Source organism: Miniopterus natalensis, chromosome 11 (genome assembly GCF_054644295.1).
Source record: "Miniopterus natalensis isolate mMinNat1 chromosome 11, mMinNat1.hap1, whole genome shotgun sequence".
NCBI lineage: Eukaryota > Metazoa > Chordata > Mammalia > Chiroptera > Miniopteridae > Miniopterus > Miniopterus natalensis.
The window spans coordinates 5,414,211-5,438,603 of record NC_142091.1 but is presented as its reverse complement, the minus strand read 5'-3'; the positions used below and the strand labels follow the sequence as shown (position 1 = coordinate 5,438,603).

Here is a 24,393-nt window from a genome sequence, read left to right as displayed (position 1 = left end):
AAGCAGTGTGCAGACATCCAGGGCACTGGCAGAGGTGCCTCGAAGAGCAGGAGGAGCACCGTGGCCAGGAGTTAGAAGGGCTTCTCTCGCCTGCTAATGCAGGGATTCCTCGCCGTGGCTTTCCTCCCGAGGGCTGTCTCTGACCGCACTGCTGGGACCTTCACTCTGCTCTGGCCTCCTGGCTGAAGACTCTATCTTTGGACCTTCAGCCCTTACCCTCTGCTTTCTTTCCTAGTGACAGACTTGGTCTGGGGTCATGAGTTACCTTTATTCTGCTGGCTCTCCCAACATGTCAGGTACCAGCTCTCACCAACTCCGGGCTTTATCTCCAAAGGGCTCTCAGGCAGTATTTCCCAAAATGTGGAACCACAGCCATTGGCTCAAAGGGTCAGCAAAACACTGGGGTTAAACACTTGGGAATTCTCTCCACCGTCTCAGCCCATCTGTCCCACCGTCTCCGTTCACACCACAGCCCCCAGCACCATGTGCCACTCCCCCAGCTTAGACCTTCACTTATCTTTGGCTTGTCCTTTACCCCCTGGGATCAAAATCTGTGACCAGATCGTGTTGCCTCTTTCTACCCAACATCTCATCGCTTACGACAGGTTTCACTGTGGTGCTGGTTCTGGAATTTCCCCCCTCCATTGGGTCTCTGCCCCTCGTTAGCCATGCCCCCCCAACCACCAAGCTTATTTCTCACTGCTCAGACCCCACCCTCCTTTTCTCAAGACGAGTCCTGACTTCCTTACTACCTGTCACATATGCGGCCTGGTCTTCAGAGCTTCCATCGTGTGGCTTGATCTTGGGTTTGGCTCGAGCTGTCCTTGCTGTCCATGTGGCTGTCCGCTGCATCGGCTCGAGCTGTCTGTCCGCCAGGAATGCCCCGCTCAGCCCTCTGCCTGCCTCAGTTCCTCTAGCCCTTCCTTGAGCAGCCTGCTCTCCTCCAGCTCCCACTTACCTTTGTTCTTTAGAATTTTTACGTACCAATGGTCTGCATGTCTCATTCTCGTATAAACAACAGCTGATTCTATTCCATTTATCCTATGCTGACATATTATAGTAGAGCCTGTGATAAACACCCTGCAATAAATGCACACTGGCCATGACTGGCCCCAGTCCTTCTGCCAGTGTTCAAGCTGCTCAGGCTCCTCTCTTCTGCAGGAACGATGAGAGGTTGAGGGAGTGGCAGCCTCGTGGTAACTGGGATCAGCTCAATTTAGTGTGTTACAGTTGTATACAGTGTAAGTTCCACTACAGTTACTTTCATTCTGTCTGCAGCGGCAGAGGCCCAATGAAAAAGAAAGCTCTCCTACACTTTACTTGACAAGATTGAATTTCTTGGACCCCACGAACCACAATATGGTAGAATTTACAGTATTGCCTGCTTCATGAGAGTGGCTGGTGTCCCAAACTAATCTGTACATTTGAATCCAAAGTAAGTCTAGATCCTGACCTCTTCCTACCATCACCACCACCAGGACCTGAGCCACCACCACCTCTCACCTGGATTATCGCAATCGGCAACTGTCTTCCCCAGTGCCACTCATTTCCTTTAGACTATTTTCAGAGCCACAGATGCTGTGAGGTTGGGGAACCTCTGACCTCCACCCGAGTGCATCTCCTGTCTTCTCCAACCCAGGTGCTCTCAGGGACTCTGCTGTGGCTGCTCTGCTGCCCTGGAAGGCTCCTCCCCCAGGGTCCCATGGTCACTCCCTCACCTCTTCAGGGCTTGGCACAAATGTCCCTTCTCACTGAGGCCTTCCCTGACTACCCTATTTAAAGTTGCAGCTCATGACCCCCCCAGCCCTTGGGACCCTGTTATCCTGCTCTTCTTTTCTCCAGATCACCTTCAAAATGACTACACAACTTTTCAAATGTATTTTATCTATTGCTTGTTGCTGTTCTGTGTTAGAAGGTAAGTTCCACAGAGACAGGGACTTTGTTTGGCTCAGCGATGTATCCCCATGCACCTAGGCTACCTGGCATGTGGCTGGATTTCAAGAACCAGTTGAATGAATTATATAAAGGCAAGGTTATGTCTTACAGGTGAGCCTTGATCTAGAAAGAACAGATATTCAGGTGACCCTCAAGTAAGTGCATGCTCTGTGGACCTCATTTCACGGGAGCAGGGATGGGAGGAGAGAGGTGGTGGCTTGGGGACAGATGATACTGGGTCTCTTTCCCTTCTAGGCTCTACTGCTTAACTTTATTTTTTCTAGCCCTAATGAGGTTTATTCTACCCTAGGGAGCTTTTTGGACAAAAGGGAACCCTGGTTGTTTTGGCTACGTTAGGACCAGGCCTGTGTAGAGGAAGAGCGGCTAAGGGCCTCCCGGCACAGCAGACTTCAGAGTAAGGATGCTGCGTGAGGGTGCAGAGGAAAGCCGCAGCTATTGGGCCTAATTAAGGTGTGGAATGGAAAACCCACCCCTCCCGCTCTGTGCCTCCAGCTGTCACATCTGGCGGTGGGAGCTCCTGTCTTCATCTTTGTGCCAGGAGCACGGACAGCCTCAATAGCGGCAGCTGGGAGGGGAGAAAAGGGCTGAGCGCGGGTCACTTGTGTTTGCTGGCTGGGTCCAGCCTGCACCCCTCATATCCTCTTACAAAGGGGGCAGCTTGGCCTCCATTCCTGGCTGGTTGCACCTCTCCTCTGGGGCAGTAGGCTCTGCATTCCTCAGGGCCCCAGTTTCCTGACTGAGGCAGGTAGACTATAGTTGGGGCTTTGGATGGATTTGAGGTAGAGGGAAGGGTTAGGGTTTATAGTCTGGATCTAAGACCTAGAGGAGGCTTGGGATCAAAGAGAATGCTTGGCCTTCCTTCTAAAACCATCACAGGTGGGCAGGAAGTGCTCAGGCATCATAGATTGGGCTGGGAGGCTGCAAACTACACCTAGCATGCAGTGCGGTGGGCCCAGGGTCAGTGGGGAGGCTGGGGTCAAACTCTGGGAAACCACCCTCCTCTTCCTGCAGCTACAGCAGCTGTGCATCTGTCAGACCAGAAGACAGGCCTCATCATGCTGGAGGGGACGGGACCCTCTGAGGGGCCCCGTACACTGCTATCTGCCTGGGGAGAGGCCTATCTGCCCACAGCACAGCCAGGGGCTCCCATGTGCACACTCACGCAGTAGCTCACCTGCCTGCTGGGCACAGTTACTCGCCCAGAGGCACCCACCCACACTTACAGGTGCATGCCCCATTTCTAGATAGACCTTGATGCCCCACCAACCCTTGGTCTGAAGAACTCCTTGCCTAACAGACACATCCTGTTACCCTCAGGGAAGTGGGCAGTGGGACAGACACCCTACAGCCAGTACACCCCACAGGCCTCCTCGCCTGCTCTAGAAGTGGCCTGGACACTCTCCTCCTGACACCCCAGTCGTCCCAGGGAGAGATGCTGCCTAACTTGGCTTCTTTAGTCTGATCAAGGTCATACCCTGAGCACCCCTCCCCACTCTCAGCATTACCCGCACAGGGAGAAGGGAGGGGCACAACCCCATGAAACTGATCCTGACGCAGGAGGGCCCAGGCCCCATGGAAATTCCGGAGAGTTTGTCTCCTCTGCTCTCACCCCATGGCCACAGCTCAGGCTTCTGGTTTCCCCTAGGAAACCCTCACTGTGCAGCCCCTCCCTGGTCCCCAGGGCCATCCACAAAGCCCCCCAAATGCTCAGTCTAAACCAACCCACCTGCCACACGGCTTCTCTCTAGAGGGCCCTGCAGAGGCTCTGCCGGCCAACAGAAAGAAAGCTCGTCCTTCCATTTTCCTCCCACACGCTCCCCACCAGGGACCCTACCCTCCACCCCCTATGCAAGGCCTTTAGTTACCACGCTTGTCCCACTCTGTACCTCCAGGGAGCCCAGGAGGGCATGCTGTGTGCCCTGGGCAGCCCCATCCTACCTGGCCTTGAGGCCTGACCCCCAGGAGACGGCCACCTCCACAGCTGGTCTCTCCTTTCTTCCCTCTCTTCTCTGTCCCTGGGCCCGAGAAGTGCTCCTTCCTGCCTCCCTGCTACTCCTAGACCCGTGTGAGTCCTGATGAGCAGCCTGCACTCGAGGCCGTCCTGCCTCCTTCTCCACCTGCTGCGCCCTGTCGCCCTGCATCTGGGGCTGAGCAGCACCACAGGCCCCATGAGCCTAGCAGGGCCTCTGGCCCCTGGCCCCTGGCAGGTCCACTCATGCTGGGGATAGGGTCAATGGGAGGAAGCTGCTCCTGGGTTTCTTGGCCTCCTGCCCTGACTTTCTAACCCGCAGTTCCTGGGGCGCCTCGTGGTGGCAGGGATGCAGCACACAGGGTTAGGGGTGTCCACACTGGGGGAAGGCACCACCAGGTAGGAGCACCCGCCATCTGCTAGGCAGTGGAATAGGGATCTGGTGTGATCATAAGAAGCCCGATTACCTCCAGGTGAAAGATTAGGATGCTGAAGTTCAGAGGTGAAGGACTGGTTCAAGGCCACACAGCCGGGAAGAGCCCGTATGTGAACACTCTCAGGCCAAGTCTGTACCACTCACACGGCAGGCCTCCCTCTGGGGTGTCACACTCCCTTATGATTCCTCCTCACTCTTGTCTGCCCCCCGGCCCGGGGCCAGAGCTCAGGAGCCTATAAGGCTCTCACTGAGCTTTGCTCAAACTTTCCCCAGGAAGGGAGAAGTGTATGGCTGTGGCCCTCCCTTCTTTGCCACCCTTTGGGAACCCTAAACCCTCGCCTGGGGGAGGGGCTGCCTCAGCTTCTCCAGGTTCGGCCTCTAACACTTCCGGTCCCTTAAGCAGCCTGAAGGCCAGCCCCCAGGGAGGTGACAGGCGGCCCCGAGGCTGGCTGAGAGCAGCCCCTGCACAGTCCTGGCTGCTTTTTCTGCAGCGGGGCCTTGAGTAGACCCACAGATGAGGTCTCCTGCTCCTACGGGCTCAGCACTGATGGACCCTCAGAGCCCGCCCAAGCCCTGCACCTGAAGCCCAGGAAGCTCTGCCCCACTTGCTGTCCCTGAGCCCGGCCCAACTTCCCGAGGCTCCCTCCTACACATGAGACACACCCTGGAGGCCACTTCCTGTCCGCCGCGGCATGCGGCCACTTGGTCTTGGAGGCTCTTCCTGCTGCTTCTCATCCTGCACCTCGCTGGGGTGCACACTAGACATCCCTGTTCCCGCGGTGAAGCTTTGGTGGCACTTTACCCCACTACTGCCTTGTTTTCACCGTTCCCTTAATAATGCTAATGCGGGGTCACGGCAATCACAGAGCGGGGGCCACTTACCAGCAGGCAGGTCTGCGCTAAGTACTTGGCTACATTATGTATAAATCTGACCCTCCAAGGCACCTCATATTATCCCCATTTTACAGGTGAGGGCTTGTCCAGAATCCCGCTTCCTGACATTGAAGCCCATGCTCCTTCCTGGTCCCATGTGACGTCTCCAGAACGTCCTGGCCTGTGTCTTCCCTTTGCCCTGAAAGGTCCGGTGGCGGAGCCTCCTCATGGGCACTGACGGAGAAAACGCTGGGAAACAGCGATTCAGTGGCGGCGCACCAACCGCCGCGGCTCTGGGCTTCTCCTTGCTGTCCCTCGGGGTCCCTGCTGCGGCCAGCCTCCTCTCCAGCACCGAGAGCCTCCTGAGCAGAGGCAGGGCTTGGAGGAGATGAGCTCCACCTGCACCCCCCAGCCAGCATCACACCGTGGCTTCTGCCAGCAGACCCGCGGGCAGGCTCTCACCCCACTCAAACAGCGGTGCTGTACACAGCGCTTACTTCCTGCGCCCGACGGGGTCCCCTGGCTGTCGCACACACAGCCTTGAGCAGAGGAAAGAGGAAGGCAAAGCTGGGCCAGTGGGCAGTGTTCAAGGGAGAGTGAGAGACACGGGAAAGGGAGACACAAGCTTCCTGCAACAAAACAACCCAAAGGTGGGGGCATCGGCTGCCGAGGAAGCAGTGGGTGGGGAGAAGCAGGGAAGGGTGCAGCTTCCTACCTGTGATGTTGACCTCCACCTGGCCTGAGCGGGTGCCGATGGGGTTGGTGGCCTTGCAGACGTAGGTCCCTGTCAGGCTATAGTTGATAGGTCCCCTGAAGAAAAGTGTTCTGTTCTGGGCCTCCACGCCCTTGGGGAGAGAGCCATTCAGCCTGCAGGGGTTGGGAGACACGCAGAGGATTGGGACGCTCCTGTGTCACCCACCTGGCTCCACACCCACCAGCCCTTCTTCTGAGTTAACAGGTAGGGTGTGTCTTGGAAGGAGTAAAAACAGTAACAGCAGAAACAATTTCTTGGATTTGGCAGCTTTATATTATTCAGCATTTCACACTGGTCACTGCGGCCCCAAAATGCAGACAAGACAGGTAGATATGGCTGCACTTAACAGGTGAGGAGCCTGAGGTTTGAGGCCAAGGAAACACAGCTGGTAAGCGCAGAACTGGAGCTCCAGCCAGATCTTTGGACTCTTGGCACAGTGCTCTTTCTAAGACTCGAGTTCCGGGTTGTTGATCCTGGTTTCCTGCATAGCTGGTTAACCACACAGATGTCTGGGTTCTAACTCCAGATCTACTGAAGCTGGACCACTGGGGCCATGGCCTGGGAATCTGTATTTTAACAAGCTACTCAGGCAATGAGATGTGACCCATGCTTGGGAATTGCTCCATTTCACTATCTTATGTTCTTGCTGGGCATGTCACAGGCCTTTTTTATGTCGGGAGCATCCTGAAGTTTCCAGAACATAGGAAACTTGCTTCCTTCCTCCTGATCACCAGTGACACAAAGCAACTGTTTTGTGGGACTTAGCAGGTCCTTGGTCCACAGAGCTGAAGTTGGCCAGCAGGCCCTGCCCACTCACACATTCAGAAGCACTTCTGGTTCTAGGGAGTAGAGGGCAGTAGCCAGGGTATCTGGTGCCCTCTACTTCCTGGGGAAAAGAGTGTACGTATAATCTAGACAGCTGTCTTCTGAGCACCATGCCAAGTCTCTCCTTGGCTTCACCTATGCCCATCTCTCTGTGCACTCCATCCAGCCCTTCTCTGGGAAGAACTTTGGCTCTAGCCATCAGCGCTGGCTGGAGGGGAGACAGAACCCTTTAAGGCCAGGCCTAAAGACCGTGAGGCCAACGACAGAATGATGGGACATGGAGTGAGCGCTCTATGAACACAGGTATTCTGGACTGACTGCTGCTTCCTCCCTGAGGATATCGGGGTGTTGGAGGGCAGGAATAGGAACAAAGAAAGATCTAGAAGGCTTCAGAAAGCCAGCTTCCCTGGGGACACCTTGATAAAAATAAATACTGGGGGCAGGAGGGGGAGTGAATCAAACTGAATCACCAATGGACAATGACAAAATTATTAGGGAGCAGAAGGGAAGCAGATCACAAGGTAACCCCCCTCTGGAAGAATGGTTTGTCCCACTGACCCTGACACTGTCAACACAGTGAGGGTGTATGGTGCGTGGTCTCTCACGGCCCCTCCCCTTCTCACGGAGAAACCTGAGCCTAGACACTAACTTCCTCTCTGGCCAAGGCTCCTGGAGGTTGGGTGGGGGCCTCTCTGTGACTAGCAAGGTGACCGGCCAGCCCCACAGCACTCACGTGGTCCAGTGGTACTCAGTGGCGGGGGGGTTAGCATCAGCTTTGCAGGTGAGCTTCACATCCATCCGCTGCAGGTACCAATTCCCATCATACCCTTCGATGGTCACCTCAGGCTCATCTGTGGCCAAGGGATGATGTTTGCAAAGAACGAGGTCAGGAGAGCAGGACTTGGGGCAAGGGGATCTCGGACAGCAAAGGGATGGAGTTGGCAGTGACGTGGAAACAGCCAGAAGAGGGGGAAGAGTGAGCGGGATGGTGAAGGGCACAGAAGCAGCAAGGGGAAGAAGGAAGGAGGAGAGAGGGTGAGCAAAGGGAGGCGATGGGGAAGAGAGGAGGGGACGACAGAGTGCCCCCAGAAAGAGAGGGCGGAGGAAGAGGGGGGAGAAGGAAGGAATGGGGGTGAGGGAAGAAAGGGGGCGGGAGGGTGACCGGAGACAAGAAGGGAGGCCTGTGAGGGTGGGGCGGGGGGGGATAGCAGTGCCCATCCCAGGCCCCCGCCTGCTCCCGCCCTGCTCACACTGCACGTTGACGGTGATGCTCTCCCGGAAGCGGTCCAGGTGGTAGTTGACGATGCAGGCCAGGGGCTGCTGGTGGGCCTCCCGGTTAGGCACCAGGCGGTAGCGGCTGATGACAGTCACTGTGCCGTTGGGGTTCCGAATCTCCTGGTACTCTGCCTCGCCCTTCAGCCGTGTTTCCCAGGACACCACACTGGGTGGCTTCCCGTTGGCCGAGGTGCAGGTGGCCACCAGGACTTTATCGTCACGCCCCTTCTTGGCTCGAAGCACCGCCTGGGTGCCCTCTATCCAGTTGGTGGGCTTGGCTGTGGGGAACCAGAGAGAGCCATGGGACTGGCTCTACTGCCCGGGCAAAGGTGCCGAGGCCCAGGAGGGTATGCACCTGCCAGGCTTGCTTCAGGCTGCCTGGACCCTCCCCGTCAGCTGTGCTTCACCGAAGCCCCTCCTAGCACTTCTCGCAGGGACTCTGTGTGTCTGCCTCCCGCTCTACAATCTGCACCCCCTTCTGTCGTGGGCAGGCCTTCTTGGATTCTTGTCATGCTCAAGGCAAATGGCTCAAGCAGCCCTTCTCCTTACCATGCTATCTGGTGCTTCTGCATGCCTCCTGGCCACCCACAAATCGCTCCATAGTGGGGCTACACCTGACTACTGATCCTAGCTCTGTCCAAAGCGAGCGCCCTGCCCCGAGTCCCTAGTGAACTGTGGGGCGGCCTGGCTAGTGGGACTGGCAGTGCCACGCCTAGAGCTTGCCAACAGAAGCAGAATGTCTGGGGCCACTGAAATGCACATCAAGGATGGCCATGCCCCCAGGCCACAGGCCTGTGCACAAGCAGGGAGGGAGGGGTTGGCCAGCTTACCCATCACAGTCAGATTAAGCTGGCTCTCGCGATTGCCAGCAGGGAAGGTGGCAAACTCGCAGATGTAGACACCCTCGTCCTCCAGCTCCAGGTGGGAGAGGCGGATGGTGCCATCCATGAAGGAGGGCCGCAGGAACTCCACGCGCTCGCGGTAGGGAGCCAGCACGGAGACGCCCATGGCCGGGTTGTAGATGGCCACATTTTGCTTGGAGCCATTGGTGGCCTTTTGCCATGTGACCTGGGTGATCTTCACGCCGGGCAGCAGGTTGGCAAAGCTGCAGTGCAGCACCACATCTGTGCCGATGAAACCATACATGGAGTCGTTCACCTGGACCAGCTGGGTGTGGGCGCCTGGGCGAGGGAGATGGCAGGGAGGGGTCAACGGTAGGCACCAGCCCCACCCGAACTCCCTGCGCTCTGGTCTTGTCTTTCCTAGCAGTCATTACTCTTTCTATTCTGATCATACACAGAATAGCTGCTTTGTTATAAAAACACTCTGGGCAATACTGAAAAATACTGAGAAGAAAATGACAGCGACCCATGACCGCAGCACTCAGGAATATCGTGGCTAATCTCGTAGCAAACACCCCTCCGCTTTTTCCTCCGTATCTACACAACTGTCTATTTAATTAATTGTCTCTACAGAGCCCGAACCACACGCATGCTCCTGTGCCGCTCTCGCCTCCTGCCGCACGGTCAGCACTGCTCGGGGCAGTAAAGACGCCGCACCCTCCTTTCCCAGTGTTCCTGAGGAGGTGGGCACGCTGCCCTCTGAGTGCAGCCCAGCGGAGGGGCCCCCCAGCTGCTTCACTTCCCAGGGCCTCGGTGCCTCTCTGACCAATGGGGCGATAACCCAGGGGTCTCTACCTCACAGGGCTGCTAGGTGAACCAAACTGTACGATGCCAAGAAGCTGTGAGGAGGCAGGAAGTGCTGGGGGCACGAGGCCCCACGGTGGCTGTCACCCTGCCGCCCCTGCTCTCCTCTCCTGCAGGGCTGAGCCCTGTGTCCTGGGTGCACTGGCTCGGCCCCTCTGGCCCAGCCGGGCAGAAAGTAGCTACTGCACCCAGAGCTTGCCATAGTTCTCTCCGTCCTTCCCTCCCCCAACTTACTCCACCACCAGGCGCGAGTCCGGGCATCAGCCCTGGAGCCATATTAACAATTCAGTCCCAGCCTCGAGCAGAGCCTATAGGTGCAGCACCTCCTCACTCTTACTCACGCAGTCCCAGAAGCCCGCCCCGCCTGCGGGCCATGCGGTCCACTCAGGCCATCCAGTCCGGGAAGCTTCCCCGGTCCTCCCAGCTGTGCACACCCAGCCACATCCCTTAACCCATTACAACCTTTCTGCCTTGGAATCTGGTTGTCACACCTCCGACTCCACCAGACTGAACTTGTCCGGAGCAGGTCTGAGTCTGTTACATCTCTGTATCCTCAGCGCCCAGCCCAGCACCAGGCACACGGTGGGTGCTCAGTGTGCTTGGTTTAAAATATTTACAGATCAGCCCTGGCTGGGTAGCTCGGTTGGCTGGAGCATCATCCTTATGCGCTGGGGTTGTGGGTTTGGCCCCCGGTCAGGGCACATGTAAGAAGCCAACCAATGAATGCACAAATAAGTGAGCAACAAATCAATACTCCTCGTGCTCTCTCTCTCCCCACTTCCTCTCTCTCTCTCTAAAATCGAGCAATAAAACAATCATGATGGCAGCAGTGAGAGTGGTTTGTAAGGAGGGAGTGCCAGTAGGAGTGAATAAACGTAGGCCCTGTGCTCCCCCAGCGGCTCTATCCCGTGTAGACGGCTCTTCCTTGAGTTTCCTTAGCCCCGAGCTTGGCTTAGCCTGACATGGGGCAGCCATCTCTTCTGATGGGGTCCAGCTTTAGCTCTCCAGCCCGAGCTCATTCCTGAGGTGCCGGCGGCCATGCCTTTGTGCATGTCACGTCCTTGCACTCCTACTTCGCTCAGTCACTTTATCGAGAGCCATCAATAATACCAATGCCAGGCCCTGCACAGACCCAGGCAGGACACAGGAATGGCCTCCCTGCCTCCCCGAGGGCATCTGGGGTTCAAGAGTAGGAATGTGGGGCTCACACTTGCCTCAGTGTGGTGCGGACACAGGAGCAGGGCACAGTCCTCTGCAGGCTCCAGAGCCCAGGTCCCTGAAGCAGGAGGCCCCTACTCCTCCCTTAAGAGGTGCAGGCCAGCTCTCCCTAGGGCCCTGCGGTATGTTCAGTGCTTGACACGCGGGACTCAAGAAATGCTTGCCGACTAAATGTCTCTGGTCCCGCCATGCCAGGCCCCGCCACACCAGGCCCTGCCACAGTCCGGAAGCTTCCCTGATGCTCCCCTCGATGCCTCTCACATCCACACGCTCTTTAGGGCCCACCTGGGCACATAACCCTAGCCCTCCAGCTGTCCCCTTGGCTGGTCCGTGGGGTCTGACATGTCCTCAGGAGCTGCACTGCAGGCTGGTGGGAGTCTGATGGAGGAGCGCCCACCAGGAGGTGAGGAGGGCTGGGTCCACCTGCCCATCTTGAGCTTGCCTGGAGACATGGCCCAGGAACGCCCCCTGAGCCCCTTTCTCCTCCACGAGGGAGCAGGCTAAGCTCTCCAACCTCAGTGGCCTTAACTGTCTAGTCCCTGAACCGTAGCCCAGCCAAGCTGTGGCCCCACCCAACACAGTCCTACGGTGAGGTCGGTGGGCCAGACAGCCCCGCACCAGCTGAATGGCTGGGTGGCAAGCACCTAAGCCCTAGGCTCTCCCAGCAGAAAGTGGGTGGGTGCTCCCTGAACCTTGCCCCCAGCTTCCACTCACCAAGCCTGCCCAGCAGCTGAGATAATGTGGGTCTAATTGGGGAACTTTTACCACACAAAGCCAGGAACAGGAAAAGCCAGCTGGGAGGGCCTGGGCCATGGGTGCAGGGTGCAGGGAGGGGGAGGGGTGTGGCCACAAGAAGCCATCTTGGGACTGATGTCAGGGCATGGTGGGGTCTGCAGTGGGACAAGGCACCCAGTCTGCTGCGAGCTCATCTCCACTCCTCTCCCCACAGTACGGGGACAGGCCGGTCTGGTGCCTGGCACACAGGCTGACACTCATGTGGCATCTTCAGCAGTGACCTTACCCTTCAGGGCTGTGAGTGCCAGGAGATGGCTGAGAGCAGCCTGGGCGTGGGGTGGGCAGGGCACTGGAAGGGGCTCGGGCACCCCAGAGATCGCACCTCGTCCACCAATGCCTCACCAGGCGGACGTGGCCCTCCCTACCCCCATGTCTGTTTTAGGAGGAGGCTGCTCCCTTTTCTCCAGTGTAGCTCTCCCAGAAGCAACCCACGGTGGGGCAGTGAGGAGAGCGCCCAGGGTGCCTGCTCGCTGAGCACAAAGCAGGTTCTCCTGGCCCTTGTTCCTTTTTCCCTTGGTGATGGGTGGGCAGGGCACAGCGGGGCGGGAGGACCTCAAGGGAGCAGGCAGTTATTCTGCCCTAGGGTTGGGCACAGGAAGCTCGTGGAGTATGGGCTCTGGGGTCACTAAGGGTGGGGGTTCAGTTATGGAACTGAGAGGCTGGGAGACTGGCAAGGTCTGAAGACCTCCCTTCCTCCCTCTTCCACCCTCCAGCTTAGGAACCCAGAACCCAATCTTCCGGCTTGGGGCTGCCTGTCTTGGTCCGATGATGCAGGGCCAGGAAGAACGCCCCTTGTGCTTTACATTCTCGCCCTGCCTGTCAGAATCAACCCTAGTGACTCTGACAGGCAGGGTCCCAATGCTAGTCAAGGAGGGAATGGCTCACCACTGAAAAGGGAAAGAAAGGGCTGATGGGAGCAGGAACCCAGGAACAGGGCTCTCCTGCAGAAAGCCTCACCTGGCAGCCTGGGAGAAGGGGTGGGCATTGAGGGAGACCCCTTGGAGACGGATGACGAGGATCATCATCACTACATTACAGCCCCTCCCAAGGCGGTGCAAGCCTCTCCACCAGCCGCTCCGGCTCTCACAACCCAAGAATCGATGCCTGTGTTTTGTCTACACTGCCAAAGCTCCCCTACCCTCCGAAGGGCTGCTGCCACCATTCCTTTCAGGCAGCATGGTGGGGCTGTGAAGAGCTGAAGAACAGCGTGTGTTTGCATTCTTCCTCTGCCACTTGCAAGCTGTGAAACCTTGGGCAAGTGACTTAACCTCTCTGTGCCTCAATTTGCATTGAGGTTGCACATCTGTGAAATACGGATTAAAATAACACATACCCCATAAAACTGTTGTAAGGATTAAATGAGTGACTACACATGAAACTTAGAGAAGCAGCACTAAGCACAAATTAAATGCTCAATAAATGTTAGTTGCTGTCATCATCACCATCATTAGTCATATCATCACTGTGATTATCATCATCATCACCATCATCAGTTATCATCACCATCATCATCAGTCATCATCACTACCACCATCGGTCACCATCATCACTATGATCACTACCATCATCAGTCATCACCATCACCATCATCAGTCATTATCATCACTGTGATTATCATCACCATCACCACCACCATCATCAGTCATCACCACCACCATCATCAGTCATCATCACCACCATCATCAGCCATCATCACCATCATCATCATCACCACCATCACTACCATCATCAGTCATCATCATCACTATCATCACTATCATCATGACCATCATCAGTCATCACCTTCATCAATCATCATCATCACCATCATCACCACCACCATCATCAGTCATCATCATCACCATGATCATAATCATCACCACTATCATCAGTCATCATGATCACTGTGACCATCATCATCACTATTATCACTATCATCACCACCACCATCATCAGTTATCATTATCACCGTGATCATTATCATCACCATTACCATCATCAGTCATCATCATCACCATCATCACCATCTCTCCTCTATGAAGCAGTAGACTTTCCTTCCTGGAACTTCATTCAACAAATACTTATTGAGTACTGTACTGGGTGCTCCTCAGACCCCTCTCCCAGGAAGCCCTCATCCCTTCCTACTTAGCTGACATCTATATTTATACCCCAACCACATATAACATGAATCTGTACCCTGTTATTTTTTGATTTCTGGCATGCATGTCTAGTGTGTTTCCAGTTGTGTTACCCCATCTCCCAATAGACTACAAGCCCCTGTGGGGGAGGGAAGGAGAAGGATTGGCCCTGAATTGATCATGTCACAGCTGACACTGGCAGGGCTAAGAGAGTGGAGAGGACCCTGCTGACTCTCCCTGGTTCCCCAAACAGTCAGGTCTGGTCCACAGAACGTACCATCTCTCCTTGGCCAAAGGCTCCCTCTTACGTGAGAAGCAAGGCTGTCCCAGATGTGGGAATGGGACCACTAAAATGGCAGCATATTGGAGTTCAGTGGACCATGCAATCCATCATTTTATGGAGACCAAGGTCCAGAGGGGTTGGGTCACTTGCTCAGGGGCACAGAACAGTAGCACCCATCCCAGTATACTTCCCACTCTGCCATAAAAATAGACTCAGTTTCTCAATCTAATACCTCAGGACCTCATTCAGGGTAGTATCCCTTCCAGAATGTAATCTCAGTGCCTCCATCACTCCTTTGGAGAAATGGTCTGAATACCAGTTACCATACTGCAGCTATAGGGCCTGTGGGCCAGGGATGAACTCCAGCTAGAGTCCTGTGATTGAGTGTCAGGTGGTGGGTCAGAAGCAAGGACTTTTGAGAGCCCAGGTGGGGGATACCTGCAAGAGGCTGCTATGTTCAGAGAAGAAAGGAACAAGAAAGGTGTGCAGTGAAGGGTGGAGAGGTCGGTGGGAACCTGTGCTCTTGGCAGAGGGGCTCTTGCATCCTGGGGATTTAAAAGAATGAGCCTCTTTGTTTCCTGACTATTCTCCCTGAACTGAGCTCCAGGATCTGGGACCCAGCCCTGGAGGCCTATGTGCAGTGCCTCAGTTTCCCCTCTAGAGCTCTGGTAGGGCAGTTTGGGCTGCTTTTGTCGCTTCCCAGAAGTGCTGAGCCAACAGGGCAGGCGATGGGCTGGCCCGAGACGTCATGGACCTGCAAAAGCCCGAGCTCAGCAACAAAACACAAAGGCTCCTCAGTTGTGGCCAACAAACCTGCTTCCTGGGGCCCTGCCCACTTGCCCTGCCCACTGTGGAGCTAATCCCAGGCTGGGGCTACAGGGTTCCCATGCAGTGGGGTGCAGCCTGGAGTGTGGGGGTGGCACCCTGCTTTCCATATCCACCTTAAGCAGTTTCTCTTCCTGCCCTTTGAAACCTCAGACCCCTCTTCCTGGCCAAGCAGGCTGGGACTGGGACTGCATGATGGGTGGAAGGGAGGACTCAGGGAAGGGGGAACTGGGGATTTCTGGCATGGACCCCCTCTTCTTCTATCCCTCACTCCTTTCCCGAGACTCTGCCTGGTGGACAGAAGTGGCGGCCTGGCCTGGAGGAAAGTGGGAGCCATTGGGGGAGGGGCGCTGGGTCACTGGGCTCCTCAAAGAGGGCCTCACTGAATCCAACCCTTTGGCATGGCGTCCATCTCTAGGGCTTTCCAAGGATGCTATGCATGCCCCCCCTCCCCCCTCCCAAGCCCCACACTGGCAGAAAAGAGGAGGGTATAGAAAGACCAGCTAAGTGGTAAGTGGAGATGACTCACCATGGGGAGCCCTCTAGCTGGAACCTCAGTGACCTCAAGGTCATAGGTCCCTCCTCCCTAGGCAGGAAAGGGGAGATCAGGAGGGAATCCTTTCCCAGGGTCCCCTCCTCTGGGAAGGTTTAGCGAGTCAGTGCCACTAGGACCCAGGTGCTTTGCCTGCAAGAACCCACAGGAGCAGGGCTCTCTCTGATGCCCTTTCAAGTATCTGGTCTCAGCTCTACACCTCGATGTCTCACCATTATCAGGGAGTTCCCCAAGTCACCAGGCTGAATTTCCAGGCTCCAGACTCCCCTAGCACCCAGGATGGTGTCCAAGGTGACACAGGTCAGAAGGAAGAAACAGGCAGCAGCTGACCCAGTTGCTGTCCTGTACCCCCAAACGCCCTTCACTGGGGCTGGGAATGGCCAGGGGTCATGAGTCTGAGTCTGAGCTGCACGCCCCTGCCCTGTGCCCGTCAGCCCAGTGGTACTGCTTCCCTAGACTGCTGCACTGCAGGGGCTTTCCCTGCGGGAGGGGCCCTGGGCTTCTCTCTGGGGGCAGTGCTGGGCCTTGAATGGCTCCCATACCCACCTTACCAACAGGGTGATATCCCATGAACCCACTGCCAGGGGCTAATTGCTACTGTCCAAACCCAGGCACCTGGGGGGTCATAGAAACTGCCGATGTTTTCCTCTTGGCTGATACCCCCACCTCCAAATCCCCACATGGAGCTGGTTAATGATGGGCTGTGGGACTGGCGCCTGGTGCCTTAGGCAGGTGAGTGCAGTGCGTGGGAGAGGAAGGGGTGCGGCAGCCTGGGAAAAGCCTCAAGAAGGAGCCGGAGTGGGGGAGTGCGAGCCCAGCATCTTCCAGACAGGCTGGGCCGGCCCTGCACGGGAGCCCCAGGGTAGTGGTGGCAGTGGGGGCTGCTCTGGCAATTCCCATCTCTCTCTCTGAAACCTGGCAGGACAGGTTGGGGGACAGGGATGAATCAGGAGGCTGGGTTTTGCCTTCTCTCACTGAGGAGCAAGTGGCCGGGGACACCTGGACTGCTCTTCTACAGGCCTGTTTCATGTTGGCTACCCCAGCCCCAAGGCCCAGGTCAGGGCTGGTCCTGAGCAGCCCAACTCTACCTCACACCTCTTGGCTCTGCCCCTTTCCATTTCCAGCCGTCAGGCTCTGCCTCTGGGTCCTCTGTAGGCTGCTCACACTGAACCTGCCACCTTTCCTCCTGCCCGGTGGTGGGGAGGAAGGGTCCCTGCTGAACACTGGGAGAGGCAAGCTCTGGTCCTGCTACTTGGCCACTTGCTTCTCTTTGGCCTAAACATTTCCTTTTCTGTAAGATGAAAGTGTTGGATCCCATGACCCTGGAGGGTGATACTTTGGATGTTAACTGTCCAGCTTTGCCTCGGCCCCAGCTCCGCATCTTCCCTGGATCAGCCTCTGGAACTTCTCGACCAAGTGGCTGCTCTACCTCTGTATACTGCGGGGCAACTCCGGGAGGACCTCCCAGACTATGTGTACTGCCAGGAAAGTGCAGGTTGCACAGTGGCAGAGCTGGAGCTCAGGGCTCTTCCATAGCCAGCAGCCACCAGGTGTGGCTGATGCCGGCTCCTAACTGCTCTGGCTTTGTCTTTGTTGTCCGAGCCCACTGGCCCCAATCCAGACTCCTCTGAAGCCCCCTCCCAGCAGCCCCCACCCCACCCTTGCAGCAGAGTCTCACTTCCTAATTTTTTCAACACTCCTGGGCTGGGACTCGACCTCGGCTAAGTGTCAATCCTTTTCCTTTGAACCTTAGCAACCACCATCTCGTCTCCACCGCCCCGTCCTCCTCTCCCCATGCCAGGCCCCTGGGGCAGGCCAGTCAGCTCTTACCCAGTCTACTATAGTACAAGGCCAAGTGTGCACACCTGCATCTAGGCTCCCTGCTCTAACCCATTCTCCACTCTCTGAAACAGAAATCCCTCTCTCTTCCAAATTCTTACACGGCTGCACGGCTGCCTGCAGCCCTTGGGATCAAGTTCAAAGCCCTTCTGGACTCTAGACCTCACCTGGGATATCCCAGCCTCCAGCCACCTCCTCTCTCTGCTGGCTCTCCTGCCACATGAAACAATGCCATCAATGCCCTCTGCTAAGGCACATGCCCTGTTACCTGCCCCTGTCCTCTTCATCTGTCCTGAATGACCTTAGCTTTGACTTTTGACCTTCCTGGAACCTCCCCCTCCCAGCATGAGTTAGGTGTTCCTGCACCCTGAGGGCTCCATACATCTGCCATAGCATTTCCCCTACCAAGGGGGGGCCAAGACTTCAGCCCAGGGCCTGGTGTGGAATAAGCATAAGAGGGTCCCAAGTGGGTGGTGGAGAGGCTGTGAGCCAGCTGGGGTCCTGGGCCAGGGTTAAACCATTCTCAGGTTTGACTGCAGACCTAGAAATTGCATATTAGCCAAGAGGCACAGCATATACAGGAGGACGCAGCACAGTGCGGGCAGGTGGGTAGGGGACAGAGGCAGAGGCGAGGCCTCCCATCTGCATGGAAGGGAAGCAGGCAAGGGCCCGAGTCTTCTACTTCTTGACTGAAACCAGGAAGCTACAGCCCGAAAGGGTGTAGGATTGCCTGACTTCTGGCCTGCGCCCACCATATCCTCTGCTTGCTTCCCACTTGCCACTTCTTGATTCCTTTCCTCTCTCCTCTGCCCCAGCTCCTAGCACCCAGACCCACCTCCTTTCTTGACCCAGACCATAAGGTGAAAAGTATTCTCACCCAAGCAGGCCGCAGCCCCGAGGCCCTGCATAGCCTGCAAGCGCCCCAGCGCCATACCCCTGCTAGCACAGCCTGCCGTTCTCCTGGCCTGGCCATTTGAGACCTTGAAGACCTGGGATGGCCTAGCTCTCAGGCCAGGATTCAGAAGGATCCTTATGTCTGTGCTGATGACCACCCTCCCCACCCAGCTGCAGTAGACGGCACCATCTCACACAGACATATGGAAGCCTGGGTTACCCTCAGCAAGGGTGCATTTTTAGTGACACGTTTTGGGGATTGTAGGCAGCACCCTATTCAGGCCTGTGTGGGGGAGGGAGGGGCTGTGGGCCGTGCTGATGTTCACCACCTGTTTGGATGTGGAGGCCCTCTGAGCTACCTCTTACCGGGAGGGGCCTGATGAACCGCCCCTGGCTCTTCCCACACCCCATCCAGTTCCAGACAGCTGCCCGCACGATGCCACAGCGGGCGTGGGGGTGGGAGGTGGGCTGGGCCGTGCAGAAGGGAAAGGGGTCGGGGTCAGGTAGGCATATGGTGCCTGCTCGGGGAAGGCCCATTCTAGGTGGAAAACTAGTAGGGAAGGGGTTAAGAGGAATGCGGTGGGGGTGAGTAAAGGAAGTCCTCCATGAGCACTGGCTTCGAGTCCTATAGACGTGGGCTCATGCCTGCTAATTATTACCTGGGTGACGGAGCAAGCCCCATCAACCTCTCTGTGCCTCAGTTTCCTCATGTATAAAACAGGTACAATTACAGTACTACCTCCTGGGCTAATGTGAGGATTAAATGGAATAATTCATATAGCTCTTGCATAGTGCTTGGAACATAGCTATGTCACACCAGTGGCTGTGTCAATGTTATTATTACAGTTGTGGAGAGAGAAGCTGCCCAGGAACCAGGCAAGCTGGCCTCTATCCTGGCTCTACCAATGCACCAGCGATCTTGAGCAAGTCCCTGGTGTGTCCCAAGGCCACTTTTCCAGAACAGAGTCCTCAGCCTCGGCCTGTTGACATTCTGGGATGGGTAATTCTGATTGGGCTGCCCTGTGCCTTTTGGAGAGTGTAGCAGCATCGCTGGCCTCTGCCAACTCCTGCCAATAGCACCCTCCCTCAGGCGTGACAACCAAAAATGTCCACTGGGGGCAAAAATGCCTCCAGTTAAGACCCTTGGCCTATACTCACAGGGGTGGGGAACCTTTTTTCTGCCAAGGGCCATTTGGAATTTTATAACATCATTCTTGGGCCATACCAAATTATCAACTTAAAAATTAGCTTGCTATGTTTGGTTCAAACATTTAATTAACTCACCCCTAATGTGACGGCTGGAACTGCTTCTTTGATGACGCCTTGGCAGGGTCAGACCACAGGATTTCATGTAAGGCCGGTGGGCCCCGGATGCTCCCCACTGCTGGCCTGGAGGGAGGGGCATGAAGCCCAGGCAGGGTGCTGCGGTAAATGATGGATGTGGAGGGCAGACCTGAGCAAGCTGTGCGCTGGAGGGGAGTGGGAAACAGGGCTGGGTGCACTGTGAGGGAAGAGAGTTTAGAGGTAGGTGCAGGGCCGAGGTGCAGGTCTCCGGGTCCAGAGCAGGGGCCGTGAGGGGTGTCTGGGGAAGACAGGTGGAGAGGGCAGGAGCCGCTGCTGTTTGTGTGGTTCCGTGGTTCCGCAGTGGCTTGCTTGTCCTCAGGGGACGCAGAGCATGGGGAAGAGAGTGGGGGCAAAGACACACATGGGGACAGGGAGTACGAGTGTGGCTGGAACCCTTGCACAGGAGGGCAGGAGGCTGTGAAGATGAGGCTGTTTCTACGAGAAGAAAGGAAGCCCGGCAGCATGGTAAACTGCTATCATTTTGGAAGGATTTTCACCTCGTTTGGATCCTGCTTAAGTGAAAGCCACAACATGTGTTCTCTGCATTAGTGGAATGTTTGTGCTTAATTAGTGGCAAATTCTTTCATATTAAAGTCATTAAGTTTTGCGTTTGCTCTTCTCACCCCAGGCCTGGCTCTCCTCTGTCTTTCCTTTTAACGCAGGTGGCAGACTGCAGGTTCCAGCCTCACACACATACCAGCCCCTCCCTGTGGCATTCGAACCCTACAGCACCAGCCCTTGTGCCTGTTCCACCCAGGGCTGGTATTTGTTGCTCCTAGCACCTCTGTCCACACCCAGCACTTCCACCTGGGCTGGCAGTTGTTCCCTGGGGGCTCCTTCTAGGCAAGGCTTGCTGGTCAAACCCTTCCCACCAGGAGGGACTCTAGGCTGGAGTGGAAGGGACCGCGTGGGCTTGGGCTTCAGCCCTGCTGCTGCTGAGACTATGGAGAACAGGCAAATCCCCCACTGAGGCCCAGGATGCCATATGCACACAGTCCAACAAAGCAGCAGGACTAGGTGCTCAACGGCACTGCTCATGTGGTGTTGAGGGCCCCGAGACGGGGTGGCAGAGACTGTCTCTTGATCCCACCCCCAGGAAGGCCTTGGCCTCACCATCCCAAGTGCCCAATGCAGTGACCTCTGTGAAGATGCCTCGCGGCCAGAGCACAGTGGGGACCCTGGACCCTGGCACAGGGAGTGGAGCCAGTGATGAGGGCCTAAGGCAACCTCCTCCCTTCTCCATTTCTAGAGCAGCTCAAGGAGAAGGGGCCTGCTGCTGGCACCACGCTGCTGTTTCAGTCTGGGCAGGACTCATAGGGTTGGCCCAACGAGTGACACTGCAGTCGAATTGTAGCCCCAGGTTGGGAGACAAGATTCCCAGGCAGAGCTGGAAGGCTGGTCTTTCCTGAACCCCTCACCATACTGATGCAAGAACTGAACCAGGCTTGTGGTCATCTCCGGGGACTCTCTGCATACTACTCAGGGGGCTGCTCTGGGGCCTGCAGAAAGGTGCAGGCAAGGGAGCAGTGACACACAGCCTCTCCTGGTGGGGCCCCTTCCGAGATGTCTTCATTGCCACAACCTGGTCCCAGACTCCAGCAGCTCAGCCTCCCTTTCACACCTCCGGTTCAGGGCTGTTTCTATTCTCATCGCCTTCCTTGCAACCATATGAGCTCTGCTCTTGAACCTTGGGTGGGAGGGTAGCAGTCTTTAATCTATGCACTCTGGGCAGCGTTAACCCTCTTTAATGGGCAGGGTAGAGCAAGCAGACATGGGGAGGAGGCAGGAAACAGGAAACTGGCAAAGGCTTTGGGTCACACTTTTTGATTGGCTTTCCTCAGCTGGTGGTGCCCTAAGAGGGTTGCTGGCAGGAGGGTGAGAGGGGGGCAGGACAGCAGGTCCCCCAAGGCCTCAGCAGATCAGGGCCTCAGGCTTGCTGGGGTAGAGAGGAGGTGGCAAACCCTTAGTTCTCACTGTCCCCCGACTGATGGGAGAACATAACCCCACAGAGGAGAGACCTCTCGAAGCCTCTGAAATTCAGGCTGATGCCCAGGTGGAATGAGTGGGGCCCGGGGTGGGACAGACCAGAGGATGAGGCCGAGGTGAGTGGAACTCAGGGAAAAGGGAAGTAAAAGTCTTTCCATGGCCCTTCCATCATCATCAGAACCCACCGCTTTTGCACACCTCCACACTCAACCCGCTCTGGCTTGGCTCACACCCCCAACCCTGATTCTCTGCCTAATCAAGTGAAAAATAAACATTTCTCCTTCAAGTATAAGCCACAGGTGCTGGATCCCACAAACTCCCCAATCTTCCCAGACACACCCCAATGTTAACCCTGAAAAGCATCGTCCCCAACCACCAGTGTCAACTCCAATACTAGCCCCAGCCCAGTCTCAATGCCAGTGCCAATGCCAACTTAGACCACAAGACCTGGGTTCTGACCCTAATCCTAGTGCTGCCTCTTCCTGGTTTTAACCATGAGGTGAGAAAAGTCCATGTGCAGTCATCATATCAGACTGAATCTCACTCCAGGGGCGAGCCCAGCTGCAGCTTGGTTGCCCCAGGAGGGAGGCAGCTCACAGTGTTCTTTCTACCTAAAGTTCTCCCCCTCGGGGTGGCCAGAGAAGGTGGGGTCTTCAAAGGGTCCTGACATCATGCTGCAGGGAGAGGCGGGCTGAGCTTGAAGGCCGCCCCTGTGGGGGTGCTGCCTGATTGGGGGGCGTTAGGCTTCCCAGGTTCTGCGGCTCCCTCCCCATGCCCCCCATAGTGAGCCTTGTGAATGGACCCAGTCCCAGGAAGCCCGCCCTGGGCTGATCCTCCCACCAGCGCCCAGGAGGCTGAATGGGCAGTGGGAGCGCACACACTTTCTATTTGTCCTGCTGCTCATTTCAGCTTCAGCGCTCACGAGTGGCAGGTCCCACCTTCCTGAAACCCAGGCTTTTCACTGGCAAGTGAGGCTGAGATCAGCCACCTCATCTGCTGGGTGAGGAAGAGGGAGGGGGCCTCTGTGCAGTGACCTCCATGGCTCTGGGTCTCCTGGGACACCTGCCTGGCTTCACTGCGCTCCCAGCACGGCTGCCATCTTCCCTTCCCCCACTCCCCTTCCCTCTCCCAGCAGCACTGAGACCAGCGCCCTCTTCTGCGGGAGCAAGTCCCTGCCCCTGTCACAGCCGGTCTACTTTCTGCTCCATTGAGCACAAGCATGTGGGTTGAGGGGATCCAAGAGGTAGGAGGTGAAACCCCCCAGGCCCGCCCCCTCTCCCAGGTGCCCGTCAGTCGCTGGCAGTGTCAGAGTTTCCTTCGGGGTCTTTCCCAGCCTCCCGCCCTTCCTCCTGCCCTCCCTCTGCCAACACGAAAGTCAGGAGCCTCGCCCAGCCCTGCTTCCAGCTCAGACTTGTTGGGGTTTCAGGAGTCACGGGTAGCGGCCGGCGTGCCAGGGCCTGCTCCCTGTCCTGCCTTGCAGAAACAGCAGGCACGTAGGCAGCAGGCGCAGTGCCCACTGCCGGGACGCAGCCAGCCTCTGGGGCCACCTGCTTCCCTCCCTTCCGGTCCATCCCTCTCGGCCCCATCCCGTGCCCTGCCCACCACACTGCCCAGAGAGGTGCCTGAAAGCCCTGGAGTGGCCGGTGGCAGGGATGTGCGTATGTGGGAGGTGGGGAGAGGGGCAGACTCCTATGTTCTTCCAAGTCTGGAAAGGGTGTTGCCTGCTTCCTTCAGCCACCTCAGCACTGGGCCATCCCCTTAGCAGCAGAAGCCAGGGGCCTCAAGAGCTCCCTCCACCTTCCTAGGAGAGAAAGGGAGGAAGGCTGAGGACCCCGCTGGCCCCTCCCAGCAGACTGGATGACCAACGGACTGGGCAGCGGGAGCAGCTCACACACGTGCACTGCTTCCCTGTGCCAGGCCTGAGTGCCTGCATGTGCTAACTCTGCTAATCCTCACTGCCCGGGAGCCCGGTACCATCCCTGTCTCCACCGCGGAGAGGAGGAAACAGAGAGGCCAGTAACCTGCCCGAGGTCACATAGCCTGTGAAACTGATTCAACACGGGGCCGTCTGGCTGCAGAGGCTGCCCACGGCCTCCCTTTCCTCTTCCTGGGAGACCAGTGGTCGGCATACGCCTAGGAAGCCTCAGAACTTTGGGGAAGGTACATGCCGCCCGTGGACGCTTGTCTGTGGGCAGCCACGGCGACGGGGCTGCCATTCCCTGCTGCCTCGGGTCCTGGCCCTGTGTGAGGGTGAGACTCCCTCCCACTCCTGCAGGACTGTAGGGCAGCGAGGCCCAGGCAGCCCTGGCCAAGGGGGTATTACTGGCACTCCAAACACATCAACCTCCATTTTCCCTTGCTCCCTGTCTTTCCTGGCCCAGGAGTTAAGAAACTTGATTTCCAGTCCAAACTCTGCCAACCTGGCTGTGGATTTTGCCCATTCTGTCCCTGGGGCTCTCCACCTGGGAAATGTGGTGGTCGCCCCGGGCGACGGGCTGGGCGGACCAGGCATGCCTAGGCACTTCAGGAAGCTGCAAAGGGCTACGGAAGGCTACCACTGAGAAAGCACCTATGGGGGGCCAGTCATTCCATGTATTTCAGTTTCCACAGTATCCCTGAGGGGGTCCCTCAGCCTCAGGCCTGGAGAGGCAAGCAACCCCAAACTCGGTCCTCTCCTCAGGCCCAGAATTGTGGGCTTCTGGTGTTCTTTTCCTTTCTCAGTCTTCGTCCTGCTTCTCCCACCTG

General features: G+C 56.8%; 1 protein-coding gene across 1 annotated transcript in view; it reads right to left on the bottom strand.

Annotated features, from left to right (window-relative positions):
* NECTIN1 (nectin cell adhesion molecule 1) overlaps positions 1 to 24,393 on the bottom strand; it is a 62,906-nt gene that overhangs the window by 5,792 nt on the left and 32,721 nt on the right. The window contains exons 2-5 of the mRNA XM_087821474.1: positions 8,919 to 9,269; positions 8,064 to 8,366; positions 7,547 to 7,664; positions 5,950 to 6,101 (exon numbers count right to left, since the gene is read on the bottom strand). Of these exons, the coding sequence (XP_087677600.1) occupies positions 5,950 to 6,101; positions 7,547 to 7,664; positions 8,064 to 8,366; positions 8,919 to 9,269 (924 nt within the window). The remainder of the gene's footprint in view (positions 1 to 5,949; positions 6,102 to 7,546; positions 7,665 to 8,063; positions 8,367 to 8,918; positions 9,270 to 24,393) is intronic.